Source organism: Meriones unguiculatus, chromosome 12 (assembly GCF_030254825.1).
Source record: "Meriones unguiculatus strain TT.TT164.6M chromosome 12, Bangor_MerUng_6.1, whole genome shotgun sequence".
In the NCBI taxonomy this organism is placed as follows: Eukaryota; Metazoa; Chordata; class Mammalia; order Rodentia; family Muridae; genus Meriones; species Meriones unguiculatus.
The window spans coordinates 28,247,490-28,267,913 of record NC_083360.1 but is presented as its reverse complement, the minus strand read 5'-3'; the positions used below and the strand labels follow the sequence as shown (position 1 = coordinate 28,267,913).

At 49.8% G+C, this 20,424-nt stretch overlaps 1 protein-coding gene across 2 annotated transcripts in view; it reads right to left on the bottom strand.

Moving 5' to 3' along the window:
• The window catches only part of Sorcs2 (sortilin related VPS10 domain containing receptor 2), a 353,595-nt gene that overhangs the window by 183,571 nt on the left and 149,600 nt on the right, over nucleotides 1-20,424 (bottom strand). For both annotated transcript variants that reach the window (XM_021630583.2, XM_021630590.2), the window contains exon 2: nucleotides 18,997-19,064. In XM_021630583.2, coding sequence (XP_021486258.1) covers nucleotides 18,997-19,064 — 68 coding nt within the window. The remainder of the gene's footprint in view (nucleotides 1-18,996; nucleotides 19,065-20,424) is intronic.

Sequence of the window (20,424 nt, the reverse complement as noted above, 5' to 3'; positions counted from 1 at the left end):
TGCTGAAGGCTCCATAAAGCCAGCCTAAAGTCCTTTCTTTCTCTTAGCAAATAATTAACACAAACTCTAGGCGATTCTGGGAAAGTTAGAGAGCAGTCCACAACAGACAAGAGAAGGTCCCACTGTTGTCCCCTTCCTCGACTCCCTGCTTTACCTCCTTTTCTACAATGGCAGTGTTTACATTTTCCTACCAGAAAGTGGCATCTGCACACTTTAAAGACATGAGCCCAATGATGCACACCTGACAATGACCCTCAGGAAAACTATCTGTGCTGGAAGGTCCCTTCCGATCTGGGTGGGTGGGAGCCCTGAAGAGCAAGGGCCCAGAATCATTGCAGGCTCTGATCTATCTGTTCAACCTGTTTTCAGGTATTACCCAGCTCCCAGATTCCGCAGTACCCTTAGTGTAGGGAAGAAGAGCAGGCCCTCACCCCAGGAGCTCCTCAAGGACAGCATGGCTGAAGCAGCAGCTTTCTCTGCAGCCTGTGCTGAGTGGCAGCCAAACAGCACAGTGCAGGGGTCAGGGTGGACAGTGAGATAGGCTGTCCATCCTAGAAACCACAGCGCACCCCGTTCCTCTTGGGTCCCAGGGGAAGGACTGTCCCTCCAGAGGACTGGAACCATGATTTGGGGATTTCAGTTTCCTGTCTATAATTACAAAAAGTGGGAACAAGTGGAGGGGGGGTCGTACTATCCCCAAAATCCCCAAGTGTGAGCAGTGTCAAATTTGGATCTTTCCTGTGCCACAACCCAGCCCGAGAGAGATGTCCTTGTGAGAACACTGAGCCACTGCTGATTCTTCCAGTGTCGCCACTGGACCTTGGGCACAGGCTGAAGCTGTGAAAGTTTCACAGGCCTCTATGCTGAAGGCTCCGTAAGTCAACCTAGAGTTGTCTGCTGCTGGAGCAAGCGTGTCTATAGGTTGAGCTGGGCCCCTCCACCAGCTGTGAGGAAAGGGGCACTGCCTGGGCATCTCGATACCCACGTGCAGCTGGGAAGCCTTGCTGCTGCCTAGGGGGTACTCTACCAAACTGGGAGGGGCGAGACACTCTCGGGCTTCTCACCTGGGAAGGTGACACGCAAACTTGAGCCATTTAGTTAGGACGTCAGGAACAGTTTCAGAGGCCAAGGGAAAGTCACACCACTTCTAAACCAGTTTCTCGGGGTGGCAATCCCTAGGCCACAAGGGAAGAAAGCCCCAAGAAGAGCAGAAAGAGAGAGTGACCTTTTGGTAGGCAGGATTCTTTGGGACCTGCAGCCAGTGATCCCATCTCCAGAGGAAAGCCGCCTGGAACACTGTCCAAGACCATCGAGGCTGCTGTCATTTTATAGTGACCTAGGGCCAGGGGCCTGGAGGACGCAGCAAGCCTGAAAATCTGTTGGTTGTTAAGTTGGCCAAATGTGATGCTGGTATCTAAAGGAATGAAGCAAGCCCAGGGATGGGCCCATGCACCCAGGGAAGGGCCCATGCAGCCCTGGAATCTAGAAGCCACACCTGAACAAGAACTTCTGGGTTCCCCAGTTCGCTGAGTTGGGCTCATGGGTGGCAGAAAGTTCTTAAAGATTAGAGATCTAGTCTGCCTCTATGCCAGATGGCATGTCTAGATGCCGTGTCCGATTCCCAGAATCATGGCCTTGATTCCCTCAAACCCAGATTACAGTACTGGTCTTCACATATTCCAGATGGGTGACCCTCCACAGGTAACTGATGGGTGCATCCACAGCGACAGCATGGCAGGAGGGCTCTCAGGATATTGAAAGTAGACCACTTCTCCTGGTACCTGCGCATGACACAGCTACGTCCCCTGCCCTGTTGACCTCTGCTGAGACTGTCCTGGAAAAAGCCATGCCATTACAGGGGTTCTGTGTGAGCTACTATAGGTACCCAGGCTGAAAGTTGCGTGCCAGCAGAGACGGCCACTCCTGTCACCAGGATTGGTGTGTAATCAGCACAGTGGAAGACTTTAAGCAAGCCACCAGATCTTTCCTCGTGGTCCCTTCCTCCCCCAGCACAGAGGACTACGTATATCCAGATTCCATAGCTCTGAGATCAGGATTCGCATCCAGGAAGGGCAGACAAAGGCATGAAGGTAACAGACTTCAGAGGACATGTCTGGAGACAGTGGACTCTCAGGCCCAGATGAACAAGGCAGAGCCAGAACCCCATAAGCCTTCCTATCCAGAAACACCCCACTCTCAGGCTTTCTCCATGTGGTGGGGACCAGAGTCTCAGACTAATAGAATGTTCCAAAACCAGGCACCCAGAAACAGCACCTCCGTGTCCATTACCACTCACACAAGGCTAAGGAACAGATGAGGGTCAGGGAGGGTCACAATCCAGGAGGCCAGAGCTTTGGGTAAAAGATGGAAATGTTCCATTTTCTCTGTGGTGCCAGCTAGGCCCTTCCAGGGCACTGCCCACAGGCCCATATGAAGTTCCTATGAATTTTTAGGACTCCAGAGCCTTCAACAGCAGAGAGCCACTGTACTCACAAAGCTGTGGAGAGAGGATGAAGGCAACGCCTCTAACCCGTTCTGTATCCAGGAACATGCTTTGACAGCTTGAAGCTGGCCATAGAAGGGGAATTCAGTGTTGACACTGGCCAAGACAACACACTTGTGGTTGGAGGATTGGAATCTTACTTTTCCAGGCCTGCTCTCTCTCATACACTCAGAAACACCCTACTGCTCCCAAGGCCTTGAGATATGAGAAACCACAGAAAGCAACCACACCCTGAGGGAACCATGGGATTGCCAAGGCTTCCTGAATATTGTTCCAAGCCAGGTGCTGAGTAGGTATGAAGACTGAGCCATCCAAACAGAATAGCCCATATCAGCATCTCCTCTTGAACATGAAGGAAGTGTTCCATTGCTCCGCTCTCTGCCAGTTGGGGAGCTGGGAGGGGGGTTTTCTATGCTCAGAAAGACTGGCAAGGTCCCACAGGCTACACTGGGCCAGCAACCCTGAAAGCACAGGAAGTGGAAATGAAAGTAATGGAAGGTTGGGGGTGGGGACAGGTGACTGTCACTCAGAAGGTCGCTGCTCACTCAAGACTACACTTCACATGCAAGGCAGATGAGCCATATACAAAGAAAAAAATGCCGACAATGACATTAGAAAAGGAAAATGACATTAAAATAATGTCAAAATAATATGAAAATCTTACGCATTGTGTGCAAGTCCCAGGAGACTGAAAAACTCTGTGTAGAGAAAACAACACTGGAGACAGCATCTCACGAGAGAGATCAGGCAGAGTCTGCAGCAGCTCTGGGGAGTCTGTTCTGCTAGAAGCTGACATGTTAGGTTTGAGAGGCTCAGGACAGAGCTGAACTGGGGTAAAGATGGGGTGTGGAGGGGCAGAGGAGGTGGGCTGGCTAGAGTGAGAGAGGACCTGGCTTTGGATGACCAGCCAAGGGTGGGAGGTTGGGGATCCTAGAGGGTATGTCCAAAGGCCACATGGACCTTTATAAGAAGGAGAGGGATCCATTCAGGCAACTGCTCTGGGTGTAATGGAAGCCAGGGGTCAGTTCCAAGCTGGGCAGGATAAAGGGTTTCCTATTCTTTGGAAGTTGGTCTTAGAGGTAAGATGGGAGCACGGGGACCTCGTCATGGCCAGAGCAGGTGTCTAGGTGGGAGCTGCTGGGGCTGGACAGGAAGGTTCAAGCTCCAGAACAGAGAGCCACCAGCACAGGCTGATGGCTGAGATGCAGGACAGAGGGAGTATGCACATCACAGAGGAAATGTGACCCAGCTCCAGCTATGATATGTGGAACCCTGCAGAGAAGCAGCTGTTGCTGCACACCCACCCCCCCATGCTGGTAGGAATTCTCAGCACCAATAGACAAAGACTTCCATGGGTCCCACAACCAGTCCACAGGGCATCCTCCTTTTCACATGGGTGAGCATACAGGGGCACCACACTTGATCTCCTCCTCCAGCTCTGTGCTGAACTTCACAGAGCCACAAGCATGTGTGCAGACGAGTCCACAAAGGCTAGCTGGGTTTCCATACCCTGCCCCTACAGGCAACCATCCCTGAACCAATGACTGACAGAGAGGGAGTTTCCAGACTAAGACAGGATTCCCTGCTCACAGCAAGTGCATCACTCTGTAGCCCAAAAGGACACATGGGAAGGAAAAGGTCCAGGCCACTAGGTCTTCCTAGGGGTATGAAGGGGTGCCAGTCCTAAGGCAAGGAAAGGGAGATGGGGCAGGCCAGGGACAGAGGACAATGGGGAGACAGGGTCCACCAGCCTGACAAAGAGGACCACCTTGAACCAACATGTGATGCACCTTACACACAATATAGAAGTGAAAGGTGACATGGACGTGGCTGGAGCTATATGCTGTGTTATGATATGTCCTCTAAGATACATGTGTTGAAACCCTCAAGCTGGCATCAGTTGCTTTATAAGAAGGAGAGGGATCCATTCAGGCAACTGCTCTGCCTTGACATGGAGGGCTGGTCAGGGACGATGCAGTATGTGGCCCTCATTGGAGGAGCATTTGTTGGAGCTATGCTCTGGCCCTTCAGCCTCTAGAACTCGGAGCTAAATAAACCTCTGTGCTTTGTAACTCTCATAGTGTCGGTTATTTTGTTACAGCAACAGAAAACATGCTGAGACACAGCAGGTCAGTCCCGTCCTGCCATCTACTTCACCAAAAAGAAGGAAGGGGTCAGGAAGGCCGCCAAAGGTCAAGGTGTTCTCTGCCTCCTTCCTCTCCAACAAGTGACCCCCTGGGTGTGGTAAACACTGTAATTCCCCCAGTCTAGAGGAGGTCAAAGAGGAGACCGAAGACAGGAAGGAGGGGACAGAGCAGTTGTCTCCACAGAGGTGATGGGAACGAGGTGACAGAGGTTCTGGATCCCTTGGGGGCCAGAACTGTGGCTCAGTCGCTTGATACCTCAAGCACCTAGTGGAGAGCATTGTTGGGCCTTACTTTGGAGGTACAAGCCTCTGTGCAGAGGGATCCACAAGAGCTGGAAACCTGATCCCTCTGCCGCATCACTGTAAGGAGCAGGTGCTTCTCAGAGAATGATAAGGAATGGTGTCAGAAGCATTGAAGCCAGGCTCTGGCCTATCAGTCCTACACCCATTAACTGGAGCCCAAACTAAGGCCATACAGCCATCCTCACTCTATAGACATGGTTTAGAGTCAACCAGCAGTTTTCCCCAGGCTACACAGCTTATAAGAAATAGAGTCAGGACTTGAGCTCAATTCTTCAATCTGAGAGCCTGGCTCTGGCTGCCCAGAGGAGGTGGAGAAGCCGTGGATGGACTCCCTGTGTGATATACTGGGCAGGTATGGGGTATGGGGTGAGACGGTTCCCTCTGATCCCACAAGCCTACTGATTTCCACAGGCCTCTAGCCAGCAGTCCCACTGGGGACCCAAGTGGAATTTTAAATCAAATGCAGCATGGGTGAGGAAGGCAGTGAGCAGCGGAGCCTGCCTGTGTAAGGGAGAAGCAGGATCGGGGGCCAAAAAGACTCCTCCACAGAGGGAAACAAAGCCAAACAGACGTGATGGCGGCCATCTGCTGGTAAAACATTTCAAAGCACAGGTAGCCCCCTGCTGTCCTCAGGATGGTGGGCGCAGAGGCAGCCGGTGGCTCTGTGCCAAGCCTGTGAACCACTTAAGCTTCATGTGGCATCACACATACCACAAAAGCCTGGCAGGTGGTGAGTTCGGAATTCCAACACCCTCCCAGGAGTGCGACTGCTGTGAGCTTATCTTGAGAGCAGATTCTAAGCTCCAAGGCAATGGGCTTGACAGAGCTAGGAAAGGGTGTGGGGATGGGTCTACAGGAGACCAGAGGCATTGTCTAAGGCCACGCTTCAGCGCCTGCCTCTGGTTGGGCAAGGGAGAATTCTTGGATTTTTCCAGGTCCTCTAGATGCCCATTGACCTGCTTCATCAACAAAATCAAAGCCTGGGGCACTTTCTCAAAGTTGGTCCTGGGTATTGAGGTCTGAACTTAGCCAGGCCTTGTGCATTAGAGGTCATTGGGCCCTGAAAAGAGGGGGACTTTTGCTGTGACCCTGGGTAGATGGGAATGAAGAGCACTGAGGAAGAGATTTCCCAGTGTTCCACAGTCCGCTGAACAGCCTACTCTGCACATGTGTCTACTGACCCTAACGTACACAGCGCCACTATGGCCACAGCAAGTCCATCCCCAGGAGCACAGTGCTTCTGATCCTCCCTTGCATTAGGGCAGACATGTGACCAAGGCTGAGGCAAGAGGGCAGGGCCTCCCATGAGTTATCCCTCATGTGTTCAGAACTCCCCTGCCTGAGGCAGGCACAGACTGGATGCCCAGGCTTAGTCAGTGGTATATAGATCCACAACATGAAAGGGACCTGGGCCCGTATCATGCTTAGAGGAGAGCTGTCAGAGGACACTGGCTGGAAACTCCCCTAGTGGTGTTCACATGCACAAAACACCACTGGCAGATTTTTGCTCCACAGTTGCCTGTGCTGGTGCAGCATGCCACCTCTGAGTCTGGCTTCTGTTCTGCCTATCTCTACCACACCCTCCCATCTTGGTCAGGCACCTGACAGTGCAGACATCCTCTCAGCTCTTCCCCAGTCGAGTAAAAAAAAAAAAAATCAATGTTTGTGGAGAGTGGTTGAGACGGGAGTGTTCCCCTGGGAAAGATTCACCCCTGCAGTCAAAGAACAGGATGGCAAAGACTCACATACCCCGGGAGAATATCATACTAGAGGCTGAGAGAACTGTGAGAGAAGCTCCAGTAGAAACTCTGAGTCAGGCAAGGCTCAGACATCCCTGGACCAGACCCAACATTGCCCCTCATAAGTCTCGGAGGCCACCCAGGCCTTAGCACCTCCATTCTCCGGCAGTGTGAAGAGTTGGCCCTGACGCCTCAATGTCCGTGGTCAGATAGACCCCATAAAGGATCCTTCTTAATAGAAAACTACCCCAGGATTGAGTCTCAGCTCCTTTCTCTGCCATCTGGGTCCCACTGCATTATCCATGGACCCCAGGATAGTCTTGGCAGCCTGGAAACATCTTTTTACCTCCTCAAAGCTGTTCTTCACATTGCAGTCCTGTTGCCAATGATAGATAGCATCAGTTATTTCCCTCCTGGTGCTAAATCCAATTGTAACAGCTCTCTATCGGTAAGTGAACCCTTGCTCTGTGAGTTGCTTTAACTATGAAACATACAGAAGTGATGCTGTGCAAGTTCTGAGCCTGCCTCCTTCCATCTTCCTAATCCCACACACAGTCTGGAGCTGTGTGTGAACCCAGGCTAACCTGATGAAGTATGAGGATCACCTCTATCATGCCATGCAACAGCAAGCTCAGTGTTGAAGGCAACAGGCTGCTATTAAAGAGCCAAGTTATGATGGCTAATATCCATTTTCAACTCAACAGGATCTAGAATCAGCAGGAGACACAATCTTCCATGCATGTCTGTAAGGTAATTTCTAGAAAGATTTAACTAACATGAGTAACACTATTCTATGGACTGGAGTTGGGGACAGAGTAAAAGGGAGAAAATGAACTGAGCATTAGGCATTCTTCTTCCTCTCTCTTTCCCTCTCTCTGCTTCCTACCTGTGGATGTCGCGTGACCAGCTGCCTCATGCTCCTGTCATGGCTTTTCCTCCTCAAGGGACTGTGTAACCTCAAACTGTGAGCCACAAGCAGAGCCCTCCTTAAGTTGCTTCTGTCAGGTATTTTGTCACAGCCTTGAGAAAAGTCACCAGTGAAGGTGCTCAGGGTCTGAGGCCACTGTCCACATGCAGGGTTTACAGAACCATGACCATGACTGCTTTTCATTATGCCAAGCAAGCCTTCTTTCAGCCAGGAGGCAGCCTATGCAGGAGGGAGGCAGGACCTGCAGGTATCTTCTTTTCTAACTGGCTCTTCAGTTTTTCCATTTCCTCAGTAGCATCAGCAGCAGCCTCAGCAAACCTACCGCATGCTCAGACACATCATAATCCCAGCACCCCAAGCCCTTCATGCAGGAGAGAACATCCAGCACTTGGGCACATATCCTAAGTATACTCCAAGATGCAGGGTGATGTATGCTCGGAGACGGGTGCCACAGCTCTTTACATTTCACATCTTCACTTCAGTGAAAATTGAAACTGACTCAGACGTCTCAAACTGAGAACTTGGTTAAATAAATAATACCTTCTTTAGATCAGTGTGTATTATACAGCCATTAAAAATAGCGGCTGTGAAAACATGCCGGAGCATAAGAAAATGTTTAATACATAATTCCTCTGGGGCTCAACATTTATAAAACATGTATATATTTGCATCTTAAAAAGCCTGGAGAGAATATTCATCTCAGATATTAATAGTTTTAATCTCTTGGGGTGGGACTAACACAGGGATTGCTTTTATGCCTCATCTATTTTGTAGTTTTCAAAAGTTCTGTGATGATCATGAGTTATATTTAGCTGGGATTTTTTTTATGGAGAATGTTCTAGAGAGAAATCTGTCAACACCCACCCCAAGGTCCTCCTAAATGATCATAACCTTACCCAGTGTCCTGTGCAAAGGACCCTGGGTGCTGAAAGCTAGGTGACACCTTGTGGGTGTTGTTCAGCTTAGCAAGACTCCAGACCCACTTCTGGTCAGAGACTCTGCTGGAGCAGAGAACACAGAAGACTGGATCCCAGGAGGCAGAGGACCACAACATGGGCAACAGGTAGCAGGCTGTCACCCCGGTCCTGGAGATCTGGAGGAGGTTCCTGACCACGCGGAGTAGGATGTGGGACTGGGAAGGGCTTCTGGAGAAGAAACAGAGGTTGCAGGGAGGTCCCCAGCAATGTTAGTGGAACAATTCCAGAGGGGAGGTCTCAATGTCCAAGGAGTATTCAGGCTCAACACAGGCTTGAGGCTCAGGCCACCAGGACCCTCTCCACCAGTACTGTCTTCTGTTTTCAAGAGCATCCAAATACTGCCATGTGACCCTAGAGGGCGTGGCTCAGTTCTCTCACAGTAGGAGAGAAGCCAGGGCCCCTGAAAACATCCAGGAAAACAACTCCAGGCAAATACCGAATGGTATAGTTTTAACTTACACGCCAGCTTTCTCCTGGGAGCTCATGAAATGGCCATACCCACAAGGAGATCATCAGTCTAAGGTAGCCATTATAGCCCATCAGACCTGAGTCAAATACTGGGGTTTTGGAGGGTAAGGAGGGATGAATGAGAGACAGCCCCAGGGCCAGGGTCAATCCCGTGAAAATGAGTGTCGGGTCAGGTCCCACTAAGAGGCTATGCCATAGCCTGGCCAGAATAGGACAGCGCAACGCTGCCATTGCCCTCAAGAGCCAGTACTGCCCTCAGTATTTCTCTGTGATGTAATTTAGGGAAACTGAAGAATTTGTGGCTGCATAGACTTGACAGCGGTTTGCAGGAAGGCCATCAGGGAGGATGAGGTGGGCCTGGGCTGGGCACTGCACAGGCAGAGACATCCTGGGAGTGAAAACAATATTCTCCCAGGATATCTCTCCAGTAGAATGACATGCCTAGAGATCTCTGCTTTTCTAAGTCTCATGAGGTGGTTTCCTCTTCTATATCCCTCTACACATAGAGTCTGGGGTGCCACAATGGTTTACTCGAACCAAAAGTCTAAATGAATAGATGACAGATGGCGGAAGAATGAATGGATGGGTGGGTGGCTGGGTGGATGATGGATGGGTTCATGGATAGCTGTACATAGGTATATATGATGAATGAAAATTTATGAATAGATTAGATTAATGACGGGATGGATGGATATAGGATGAAAAATGAATGAATGATGAGTGGAATGGATGATGAGTGGGTAGACAGTGAATGGATTGGTAGATATGGCGTTTTGAACAAACAAAGTGGGTAGATGGATAGATGAAGTATTCTGTATAAGTAGATGGATGGATAGACAGATAACAAATGGAAATGATGAATAGATTAGATTAGTGATGTCTGGGTGGGTGGATGGATGGATGAGGGAGAATAAAAGATGAATGAATGATGAATGAAGTAGATGATGGGTGAATGGATGGTGGATGGATTGGTAGATACTAGGTGATGAATGAATAAGTGAGTAAATGGATAAGTGAAGTAAGCATGTATAGGTAGATGGATGGTCCTATGGATGATGAATGAATAATGATAGATTAATAATGGGTGGGTGGAGAATTAATAAATGATGGACAGATGGGTAATGGGAATAGGTGGATGATGATGGAGGGATAGATGGATACTTGATGATAATGGATGGATGAGTGGATATATAAGAAGATGGATGGTGACTGAGTGAATGGATAGAGGACAAATAATGGATTGATACTGTCTTAGTTGCTTCCTTGTTGCTATAATAAAATACATTTACAAAAGCAATTTAAGAAAGAAAGGGCTTATTTTGGCTTACAGTTCCAAAGGGATACATTCTTAATGGTGGAGATGACATTGCAAAAGGCAAGGAAGGAATGGTGGAAGTGGCAGGAGTCTGCCTGGTCACACTGAATTCACATGCAGAGAATTAACAGGAAGTAGTGACAAGCCAGTGGGGGACATTTCACATTCAAACCACAGTAGATGGATAGTTGAGTGAGTGGATGGCTAGATGAATGAATGGAGAATGGTGGGTGAACCAATAGTTCGGTAGATGGATGCATGAATGGTGGACACAAGTGGATAATTGTATGGAAGCTGGATGATAGGTGAATGGATGATAAATGGGTAGAGAGATGACAGAGGGGAGATGAATGGATAGGTAAGAGGGGTGGAGAACCAAAAATAGATGAAGAGGACAGATGGAAGGAAGGAAAAAGAAAGGATGAAAAACAGAGAAGAAGAAAGGGAGGGAGAAAAGAAGAGAAGGAGGAAGGAAAGTTAGATGAATGGATGAGTAAGAGTCTACAGAATATTGGGGACACATAAGGATGTCCTTAAATTTTCAGAAATCTCATCCCTGATTGATCTGCCCCTCACAGCACAACCCAGTCTAGACTCCAACTCATCCTCCTAAGTGTTGGGATTGCAGGTGTGTGCCCGGCCCACAAACTGCTGCTTCATGTCAAATGATTATTTATTGACTAGACTCAAAAACTTCCATGTCAAGACCTCTCTTAAGATCCCCACCTTCCCCAAGGCTTGTTTGAGTTTAACTCCACTCTCTATAGGTAGGGAGCCGATGAGAAGCCATGCTCGGAGGCCATGAGGGAGACAGAAGGATCTCTGACCCCTTAACAATTCACAAATGTTACAGATACTATGAGAACATTAGTGCTTTAAGACCTAACTATACCAAGATAAAACAGTTTTAGAGAGAATGTCTTTGTGGGTATTGAAAATAGCAAAGGGCCCTGGGGCAAGAATGAAGGGATACTTAGAGGAGATGCATCTTGAAGTCTTGGTGATGGCTTGGCCCCTTCTCAAAGAAAGGAAGGAGTTACAAATGATGTAAGCAAACTGACAGAAGCAGAGGGATACAGCAGTTCCTATGTGGGAAAGTCACACCGAGGAGGCCTGTCTGTGACTATGAGAAAGAGGGTACATGCCACCTCAGGAGGGCACCGAGCCACAGCCTTATAACCCCTGAGTACAAACAGGTCAAGTATGATGGTGTCAAAGATATGCAGGGACAAGCCATCCCACTGACAAGCTGGCAATATGAAGAGAGACGACACCAGCCAGCCCTGACCCTTGCCGTGCACCTGCCTGGAAAAATAGCCCCGGAGCTCACTATGGCTCCCAGGCTTGCTGCTGCCCTAACTGGAATAGTAAACTCTGTAGGCCTCAAAACCACCATCCCACGATGGAGGCTGCACACATCATAGAGGATCCATGTGCAACATGGAGAAATTACCAGAACAAAGTTGAGAACATAAGTCACACACTCAGAGCAGGACGATGCCATTCATAACATTATTTTTAAGAAGGCTCAATGTTTGGATGTCTGATTACAGAGAGCCGCATATTGCCCTGAACCAATATAAACTGTGATTTATATGTTGTTGCACGTGTTTAAATTTCTGCTTTATAGGCTAGCTATAAAGCAAACTGGAACAGTCCACCCCAAGTTCAAGACAGAGATTTCTTCCAGGTAGACACTGGGGAGGAGGGTGTAGCAGAAGGGCAAAGGGTGAGTTTTATCTGAATCTGTTGATTTTCCTTAAGAAAGTGTGAGCTCTCCCATAAAGAGGCGAGCATTTCACAGCTCTGTAATGGCTGAGCTGGGTGAGGCTCTACTGTGATGAATAATGACACCCTGAATTCTACTACTTACCTGTGGCATACCTGCTCCCCATTCTGTGGCCCCAGGAATCATACATCAGACTAAGCACAGTGGAGGCAGACTGGGACGAACTGATGGAGCATTTAATGTGCACCAGCCCGCCTCTGCCATCAGTCCCCAGGCTGGTGTTTTCCCGCACTCTGCACTTTTCTCTATATGTCAAAGTTTCCATAATTAAAGAGAAGTGGGGAGAAAGGAAATGCTCTATACCTCCAACAAAAAAGGACAGATTCCAACCAAGCCATTCTGAGAAGAAGCCTGGATCATGCCATTCCAAAGCTGCTAAGGCTGCCCCTTCTGCAGGTACCAAGGTCAAATGTACCTGTGGGGTACCAGAGGGGTGACCCTGGTACAGAGTCCTTTGGGTTGTGGAAGTGTGCTCCTAATTCAAAATCACCTTGCTTAATAGCCACCCTCAGAGTAGATCCTGGAGGCCGCAGCCCAGGATGGAGGGCAGGAGTGGGAAGCTTTCTCCCAGCTCAGAATACGCCCTGCCTCCTTTCCCTGCTTAACAGCATCAGAACCAGCTATGATCTCAGTTTCGCCTACCGTGAACTCACAAGCATAAAGAATCTTCAAGGTCCCAAAAGTGTTTTCCTAAAATCACACTTATCACTCATCCACACCCATCTGTTTGCCCATCCATCTATCCACTCATCAACCCACCTCTCCAGCTATCAAAGCATCCAGCTAGCCACACACACACATACACACACGTGCATATGCACACATGCACACATACACAAATCTATATACCATCTATCCATCATCCCCCCCCCATTCATTTGTTCTCCCATCTGTCCACTGACCCATGTATTCAAGCCCAACATGCATCCCTAGTCAGTGCTTGGTTACGGCATCCTGCGATCAACCGTATGGACTTGACGGTCTCCATGCTCATGACCAGTGGTGGCAGAAGCAATATAAGCAAGAGCACAGAAACTTCCATGAGAGAGGCGACAGAAAACCGTGATGGGGGTAGGGTTCTATACATCGAGGGGCAGGGAAGTCCCTTAGGGGAAAGCTGTGTGCTGAATGGGGATAGAGTCAGAACTGAGAGACAATGCTCAGTACATGGCAGACAGGAGACAGCACACGCATAGACACCTACATAGACAGAGCCCTGCTTAACCGGAGACTACCAGTGGGCTTTTCGGCATTGCAGAGACTCTCCAGCTGCTCCAGAACCACCAGGCACGTTGTCCTGCAGACAGGCAGCATCAGCATTTCCTTAGAATGCAGTGTAAGATCTCACCTCAGAGCCTGGCATCCACATCTGCATTTCATCTAGATTCCGAGTCCCGGGCAGAGAAGCAAGGCTGAGCTAGTTTCTCTACACCAGGCACATTCACTGGGGTAAAACAGCGCCCCCAGGCGGCCAACACTGGTTCTTGAAGGGCCTGAAAGATCTAAGTCCCACGTAAGAAGAACCGCAGTTGTGTGGGAGGCCATTAGGAAGGCAAGCTTTCTAAAGGCCTGGGACAACAGTGGGGACAAAAGGCTGAAAACATGACTGCCAGGCACAGAGTACGGAGCAGGGCCTCCTGAGGATCTGGTCGTCAGTGTGTTTCAGGGGACAGACTCATCCGTAGGGCTGGCTCAGTTTTTAACACTCAGAACCCAGAGACCTGGGACTCATTCCCTCCCAACAGTCACTCACCACACTGACTACCTCTGTGCCTTGCCTGGAGGTAGGGGGTGGGGGCTCCGGAAGCATGGTCCGGCCTAGCAACACTCTCCCAGAGGGCAGGGTGGGTGGCAGTGGCAGAGCACTCTCCGTGAATTTCTCTTTATCTCATGCTACAGCTCTATTCTGGAGTAGGTACAAATATCACACAAACCCTCAAGAGACCAGGAGCACCCGGGTCCTCATGCCCTGTGGCAGCTCCAGCTGTGCCTGCCAGCCCGGGGGCCGGGGCCCACCAGGGGTTTGGGCAGAGGGTTGGGATGGCAGGTGTGAGCCATGAGGAGGGGTTGAGTCCATCAGCAGCACCAGGCTGTGTTTTTCAGGTCTCTGGGCCTTTCTGGGAAAGGGTGGGAGGTGGCACAGCAGCCAGCTGAGGAGGCCAGCAGGGATCTAGCTGTGGCGGAAGTGGGACAAAAGGGGTATGGCTAGTGCACAGAGCACAGGGCAAGAGCTAGTGGCCATTTAGGAAATCCAATACAGATGGCATACCCAGAGCTTAATAATGGACAGTGCCATGGGCTCCGTGGTAGCTCTCTCAAAGAGATGCCCATGTCCTGACCCCATGAATTGTTGGGGGTCTATACAGACGTGGTTCGGTTAAGATCCTCCAGAAGCCAACATCCCAAATCATCTGGCCCTAGATCCGGCAGCAATTGTCTTTAGAAGAAACACACAGCAAGACGGGCCTGTGAAGATAGAGGCAAGGGACCGAAGCAATAACTCAGCCAGTGAAGTGCCTGCTGTGCAAACAGGAGAACCTGAGTTCAGCACCCAAAACCCACAGTGGAAAAGGCAGGCATTGGGGTACACAATCCTAGAGCTTGGTGGGGCGGAGGTTCCTGGGGCTTAGCCTGCTGGGCCAGGGAGAGAGCCTGCCTTAAAACAAGACAGCGACAACAGCAAAACTGAATGACTCCAAAGGAACTGTACAGAACGTTGACCTCTGGCTTCCATGTGCATTCCTGCGCAGGGCCTGCCCACATGAATGTGCACCTGTATGTGCAGTGTGTGCCGACATACCTGTGTTCCTGCGCACATGTTCACCCACACACGTATGAACACGTGGAGGCAAGGACTCAGCGACTCAGTCACCAGGGGAAGGCGGGGACATGATGGGCGTCTTCCTCTTCAGAGGAAAGCACTGCCCCGTGGTGTGAACCTTTGACCTCTGGGACTGTGAGAGCCCCTGGCTGTTTTAAGTGCCCCAGTTTTGTGGCCATTTGTTCCACAGTGTTTGTGTAGCACAGTAACCACTGCACCTAGAGTTTTAAGGAGGGACACGGGATGGCAACATTGGCTTAAGTGAGGAGGCATCGGTCAGGCCCTTCGAGTCCAGGGAATCAGAAAACAGATGACTTCAATTCCCTGGTGCCAGTCAGCACGTCCTCAGGTAGGGATGTCTCTCCCAACCTATTTTGTTGTTCAAATGACCCAAGACTGACAGAGGATGCAGACCAAAGGTGCTGCTGATGGTCAAGGAAGCCGTGAGGGAGAGGCGACTGACGTGAGGTCCATTAAACACAGAACAATTAAAAATGCATTCAGCTTCGATTTCCCAGAGCCATCTCCAGAATGTAAATACCAGACCTGTCATTAAAAATGTATTTATTGTGATTACACAGGAGAATTCTTGGGAGGATCAGTGCGTGTTCAATAAGTGTGTCTTTAATAACCCCATTTAATATGTGTTCCCCGGACATTAGCACCTGAACCATCCATTCCATGGGCCTCAAATGCAAAAACAGCATGTAGGCAGCACCCAGGGAAGAGAACCCACGGCATGCTGTCGAGCCTCTCAGTGCCCCTTGCCCTCTCCCAGTGTGGGAGCAAGACAAGAGCAGATGACACCCCCAAGAGAAAATGTGATCAGAACAGCACGGAAATGGCTCCTCACCAGGAATCAAGTGGATGCTGGGATACTGACAAATTGGCAAAGTTTTGATAAATTGCCAGACTGGTGCTGTGAGGGCTGTACCTTCCCCAGAGGGGAATTGTGAATGCTGGCTCCCCCCCCACACCCCGGGGCTGGGGGAGCTGGGACTGCTGCACCCTCCCTGGGCGGGAGCTCCAGCAGCTCATCACTCCACTCTCCCTCAGGCCAGCAGAGCCATCCCAAGGAAAGAATGAGAAGGGAAAGAACAGGGCCCATTTGTATGTTTGTTTGTATTTTTTTACAGCGCCATCACATGGGCATGGCTCAAAGAATCAGCTCAAAGGCCCATAAGCAGCCAGGAAAGCGATGGCTGTGCAGGACTCAGAACAGTGTGCAAAATGGAAGCCTGGTTTATGAGCAAAAGAGAAAGGAATGCAAAACTTCAGCTCCAGTCTCCTCAGACTGTTAAGTCTGTGCAAGCACATCAGCACAGAAAAAGCATACTATAAACACCGAGACGCTGCACCAGCAGAGGCAATGGGGGAAGTTTCTGAAAATGACTAATGCTTCTGAATGCATTTTTAATCAAGCCGAGGAAACGTCTGGATGGAGAGACAGTGATGAGAAAGGGACGGGAGAAATTAAAATCTGTTGCTTCGCTTTGGGGAAAATCCAAATTTAGACAACACACTGTTCTTGGGATGCTTTGTAAGCCACCTCATTCTGTCTCACCATCTCCCTTTTCTCCATTTCGTTCCCCCCTACCCAGGCAGACAAGGAAACTGAGGCTCAGTGAAGGAAGTCTACCTGGCCCACAGCTCTTAAGCTTGGCCTCTGGGGTTCTCCATCTGCTCCTGAAGAATTCAAGCCTGTCACTTAGGAGTCCTGACTCCAGGTAGCGTTCTCTGTCCTCCATACCCTTCCAGGTCCCTGTTAGGCTTCAGCATCCCACCCCACAAATGGCTGACATGCCTACTTAAGCTCCGCGTTCCCCTGCAGCCCCTCAGTCCCTCTGTGCCTCTGGGCCTCCGGGCTGCTGCACCTAGTTCCCCTCAGATCCCTCTCCCTCCTCCTCCCCCCTTCCCACATGGCCCAGCTCAGTCTCATCATGTCCGATCTGGACTCTTCCAGATGCCCCTGCCTCTGGCTATGCTCTTCCTTTTATCTACAATAAACTTCCTCCTTCACCACACCTAGGAGCTGTCATGTTCCCTTTTCCTTTCTTTTTTTACTTCTTTTTTTTTTTTTTCATTAAGTCTCAAAGTAGGACCTACACCTAGCAAGCACCTTGCAAAAGTCTGACTGCGCCAGGGAAGAAGCTCAGAAGCTCGCTACCCGGACACCAAACTTCATTCCAGATAGCCCCACTTCCTCCTCCTTTAGCCAGGCTGAGAAGCCACTGTAATGGAGGAAGCTAGCATTCTGGGAATTTCTAGGGAAGGTATCTGAAGAGGAGGATAACAGAGCAGCCCAGCTGCTGGTGTCCAGAGTCTGGAGTAGCTGAGGGTTTTCGTTTAGTGTACAAGAATGACAACTACCTTTATCGGTGTGGCGGCAAAGGGAGACCATCCTCCTGGTGGGGAGATGGGCGCCCCTTTGCAGTTGCCTTCTCCAGGTGATGCCCCTAAGCCAAACTTCTAGTGCTAATCCCCAGAGGAGCTAATGCTGCTAGAATCTTTGTGTTTATTTTATATGTGGGTACACGTAGACAGGTGTGCCGTGGTCCATGTGTGGAAGTCAGAGGATAGCCTGCAGAGGTCGGTTTTCTCTTCCTAACATGTGGGTTGCCGGGACTGAATTCAGGTTGTCAGGCTTGATGGCAAACGCCTTTACCCACTGAGCCACCTCACTGGCCCGACCATGGGAATCTTATGCCTGCCTTCATTTTGCAGCGGTGTTCCCCTCCTCAAGCACCAGGGCGGCAAGATACATTGAGAGCATTGGAGTCACATCAGGAGAGCTGGCCCTCCACACAGGAACATTTCCCATTCCCGTTTCTCAGCATTGTTAGGAGGTGAGTTCCTGGCTGAGGGAGCTGGTCCAGAAAGGCTGGGGGGAGGGCAGTGACAAAAACCCAACAGGCTTTAGTACTTCAGTGACCTGGGCAGTTGGCCCCAGGTAACATTGTCATCACAAAAACAAAACAAACAAACAAAACAAAACAAAACCTCCGGGCATCATAGGAACGCATTCCTAATATGCCACAGAAATAGGACAAGTGGGATGCCAAATCCCTCTGATACAAACAAAGCTAAAGAGAATCCCCACAGCAGGCAGCTGTGAGTGGCTTATCCTCCAAGTCATTCTGATGAGCCAGGCACATGGATACAGGCCTGGTCCAGCACTCTGGAGACAGAGGCAGGAAATTGCAGGATGAGTTTCCAGGCTAGGCTGGGATACAGAATGAGACCCTATCTCAAACAAACAAATGGTCCCAACTGGCAGGTATTTTTCAAACCCAGGAATGAATTAATCACTACTGGAAAAACACACGGAGAAGGCAAAATGATCTCACACCAAAAAATGACGAGACTGGTAAAATTTCCGTGGGACGAAAGATACCAACCACCCCAAAGCCCTCATGCTCCGAGCAGAACTGACAATGATAATGACCAAAATGGTCTCTGCAGCTTCCTCCTCCCTCCTCTCCTCTCAGACATCAAAGACGGTCTGATGTCCTTGGGCCCAATTCATGTTTCACATATAAAGAGATATCCCGCCTGGGTGGGTTATTTATTTACAGTTCTTTGGCTAAGCCGGAAAGAAAGCAAAATACCCCAACAATGAGGCCAGCCTGAGCTTTGGGGGGCTTGGGAGCTGCCTATAGAGCCCAGAGCAGAGCCAGGGATATTGTGCAGTGACCTGGATTCACACTGCCGGCCTCCTCCTCCGGGGAGGAGGCAAAAAGAACCAGGAGAAAACAACAGACAGAAAAGAAGAGCAAGGAAAGAAGCCTTCCAAACAGTTGTCCATCTGCCAGCGCCCTTTGTCCCCCTGATGAAACTCCTAATCCGCTTTCAGCATCTCCATTATGCCTTTCTAGCCACTGAAAGTTGGTGAGGCCCGCTAGTAGGCGGGAGCGGCTAGAGCCGGGTGGGAGTCCAGCCTCAGCCAGGAGACTGGGAGATGATGGCACACAGGTATAGGAAGAGAAAAGCCCAGCGGGCTGACTTACCGCCACAGAGAGCTTTCCAGAACCTTCCCCATGTCTGCATGGTAGTATTTTGTCAGGATCAAGATGACCTGTGGTGTCAACAGAAAGGAAAATGCGGACATCAGCTCATTTCAAGGTTCTGACGGAGGAATACAGTGACGCTTTCCACCGCTGGGCTTAGGGTCTCTCAGACCCCACTGCCTGATGGTCAGGTGCCAATGTGCTGATTCTCCAGCTTTGCTTCCACTTTGGAAACTCCCTTCTTTTCTCTCAAAAGAATCTGGAGACATCCCGAACCACGAGAGCCACCAGGTAGCTGCGACTCTGTGGGAGTCATTAAACCCAGCCTCAGACAAGCCCATATATTCAGCAAGGCCCTGGTCCCAGGATGTACACTGTGATGGTCAGCACTGTCAACTGGGCAGGATCCATCCAGAATCGCCTAGGAGACAAGCCTCTAGGCATGTCTATGGGAGATTTTCTAAGTTAGACTAATCGAGGTCGGTGGTATCGTGCCATGGGCTGGGCTTCATGAAAAGGAGAAACTGAACTGAGCACCAGCATCGATCTCTCTCTGCTTGCTTACTGTGGATTCAGTGTGATCAGGCTGCCTCATGCTCCTCCCGGCATGCCTTTCCCACCACGATCACCTGTGCTTTCAATCGGTGAGCTAAAACAAACCCTTCCTCTCTTGTGTTTCTGTTGTCGGGTATTATTGTCATAGCAATGAAGAAAGTAAACAAAACAGGCACGGAGAATATTTGGCAAGCTTCTGAAGATGGGGCTGTTCATCAATGCACCAACATATCTCCTGCAACCCACGAAAGTAGCTGCCTGCCAAGGCTGACCTAGAGAGAAGCCAGCCCCCGAGGCTGAGCTGTCATTCCTTGTCCTGGACTGCGGGAGTGATGACAGGGGTTGGGAGGTGAGGGTGACAGCCAGAGGGCTCTATAAATCACCAGCCGACACTTTTATTTGTTAAACTACTCAACACACAGGGGGCCTATGACAAAGCAGCAGTGAAGAAAATACAGTGCCTCAGAAAAATGTAAATTAATGTGCCTCAAAGCGCTTAAATGTTCTCCAAAACCCATGCATAGAAGGAAGAGAAAGAAAGAAAGGAAGGAAGGAAGGAAGGAAGGAAGGAAGGAAGGAAGGAAGGAAGGAAGGAAGGAAGGAAGAAAGGAAGAAAGGAAGAAAGGAAGAAAGGAAGAAAGGAAGAAAGGAAGAAAGGAAGAAAGGAAGAAAGGAAGAAAAAGAAGAAAGAAAGTCGGTCAGACAGCCCAGGGGAGACAGAGATTGATCTGCAATTACTCAGCTAGCGGCTGGATTCTCATGTACATCAAATTCCATTTCATTCACTGCCAGTCCATATTACCAACACCTAACAGTCCCGTTGTCATGGGAACCCTGGGAGGTGAACCTGGACATGTTTGGTTCTGGTAGAAG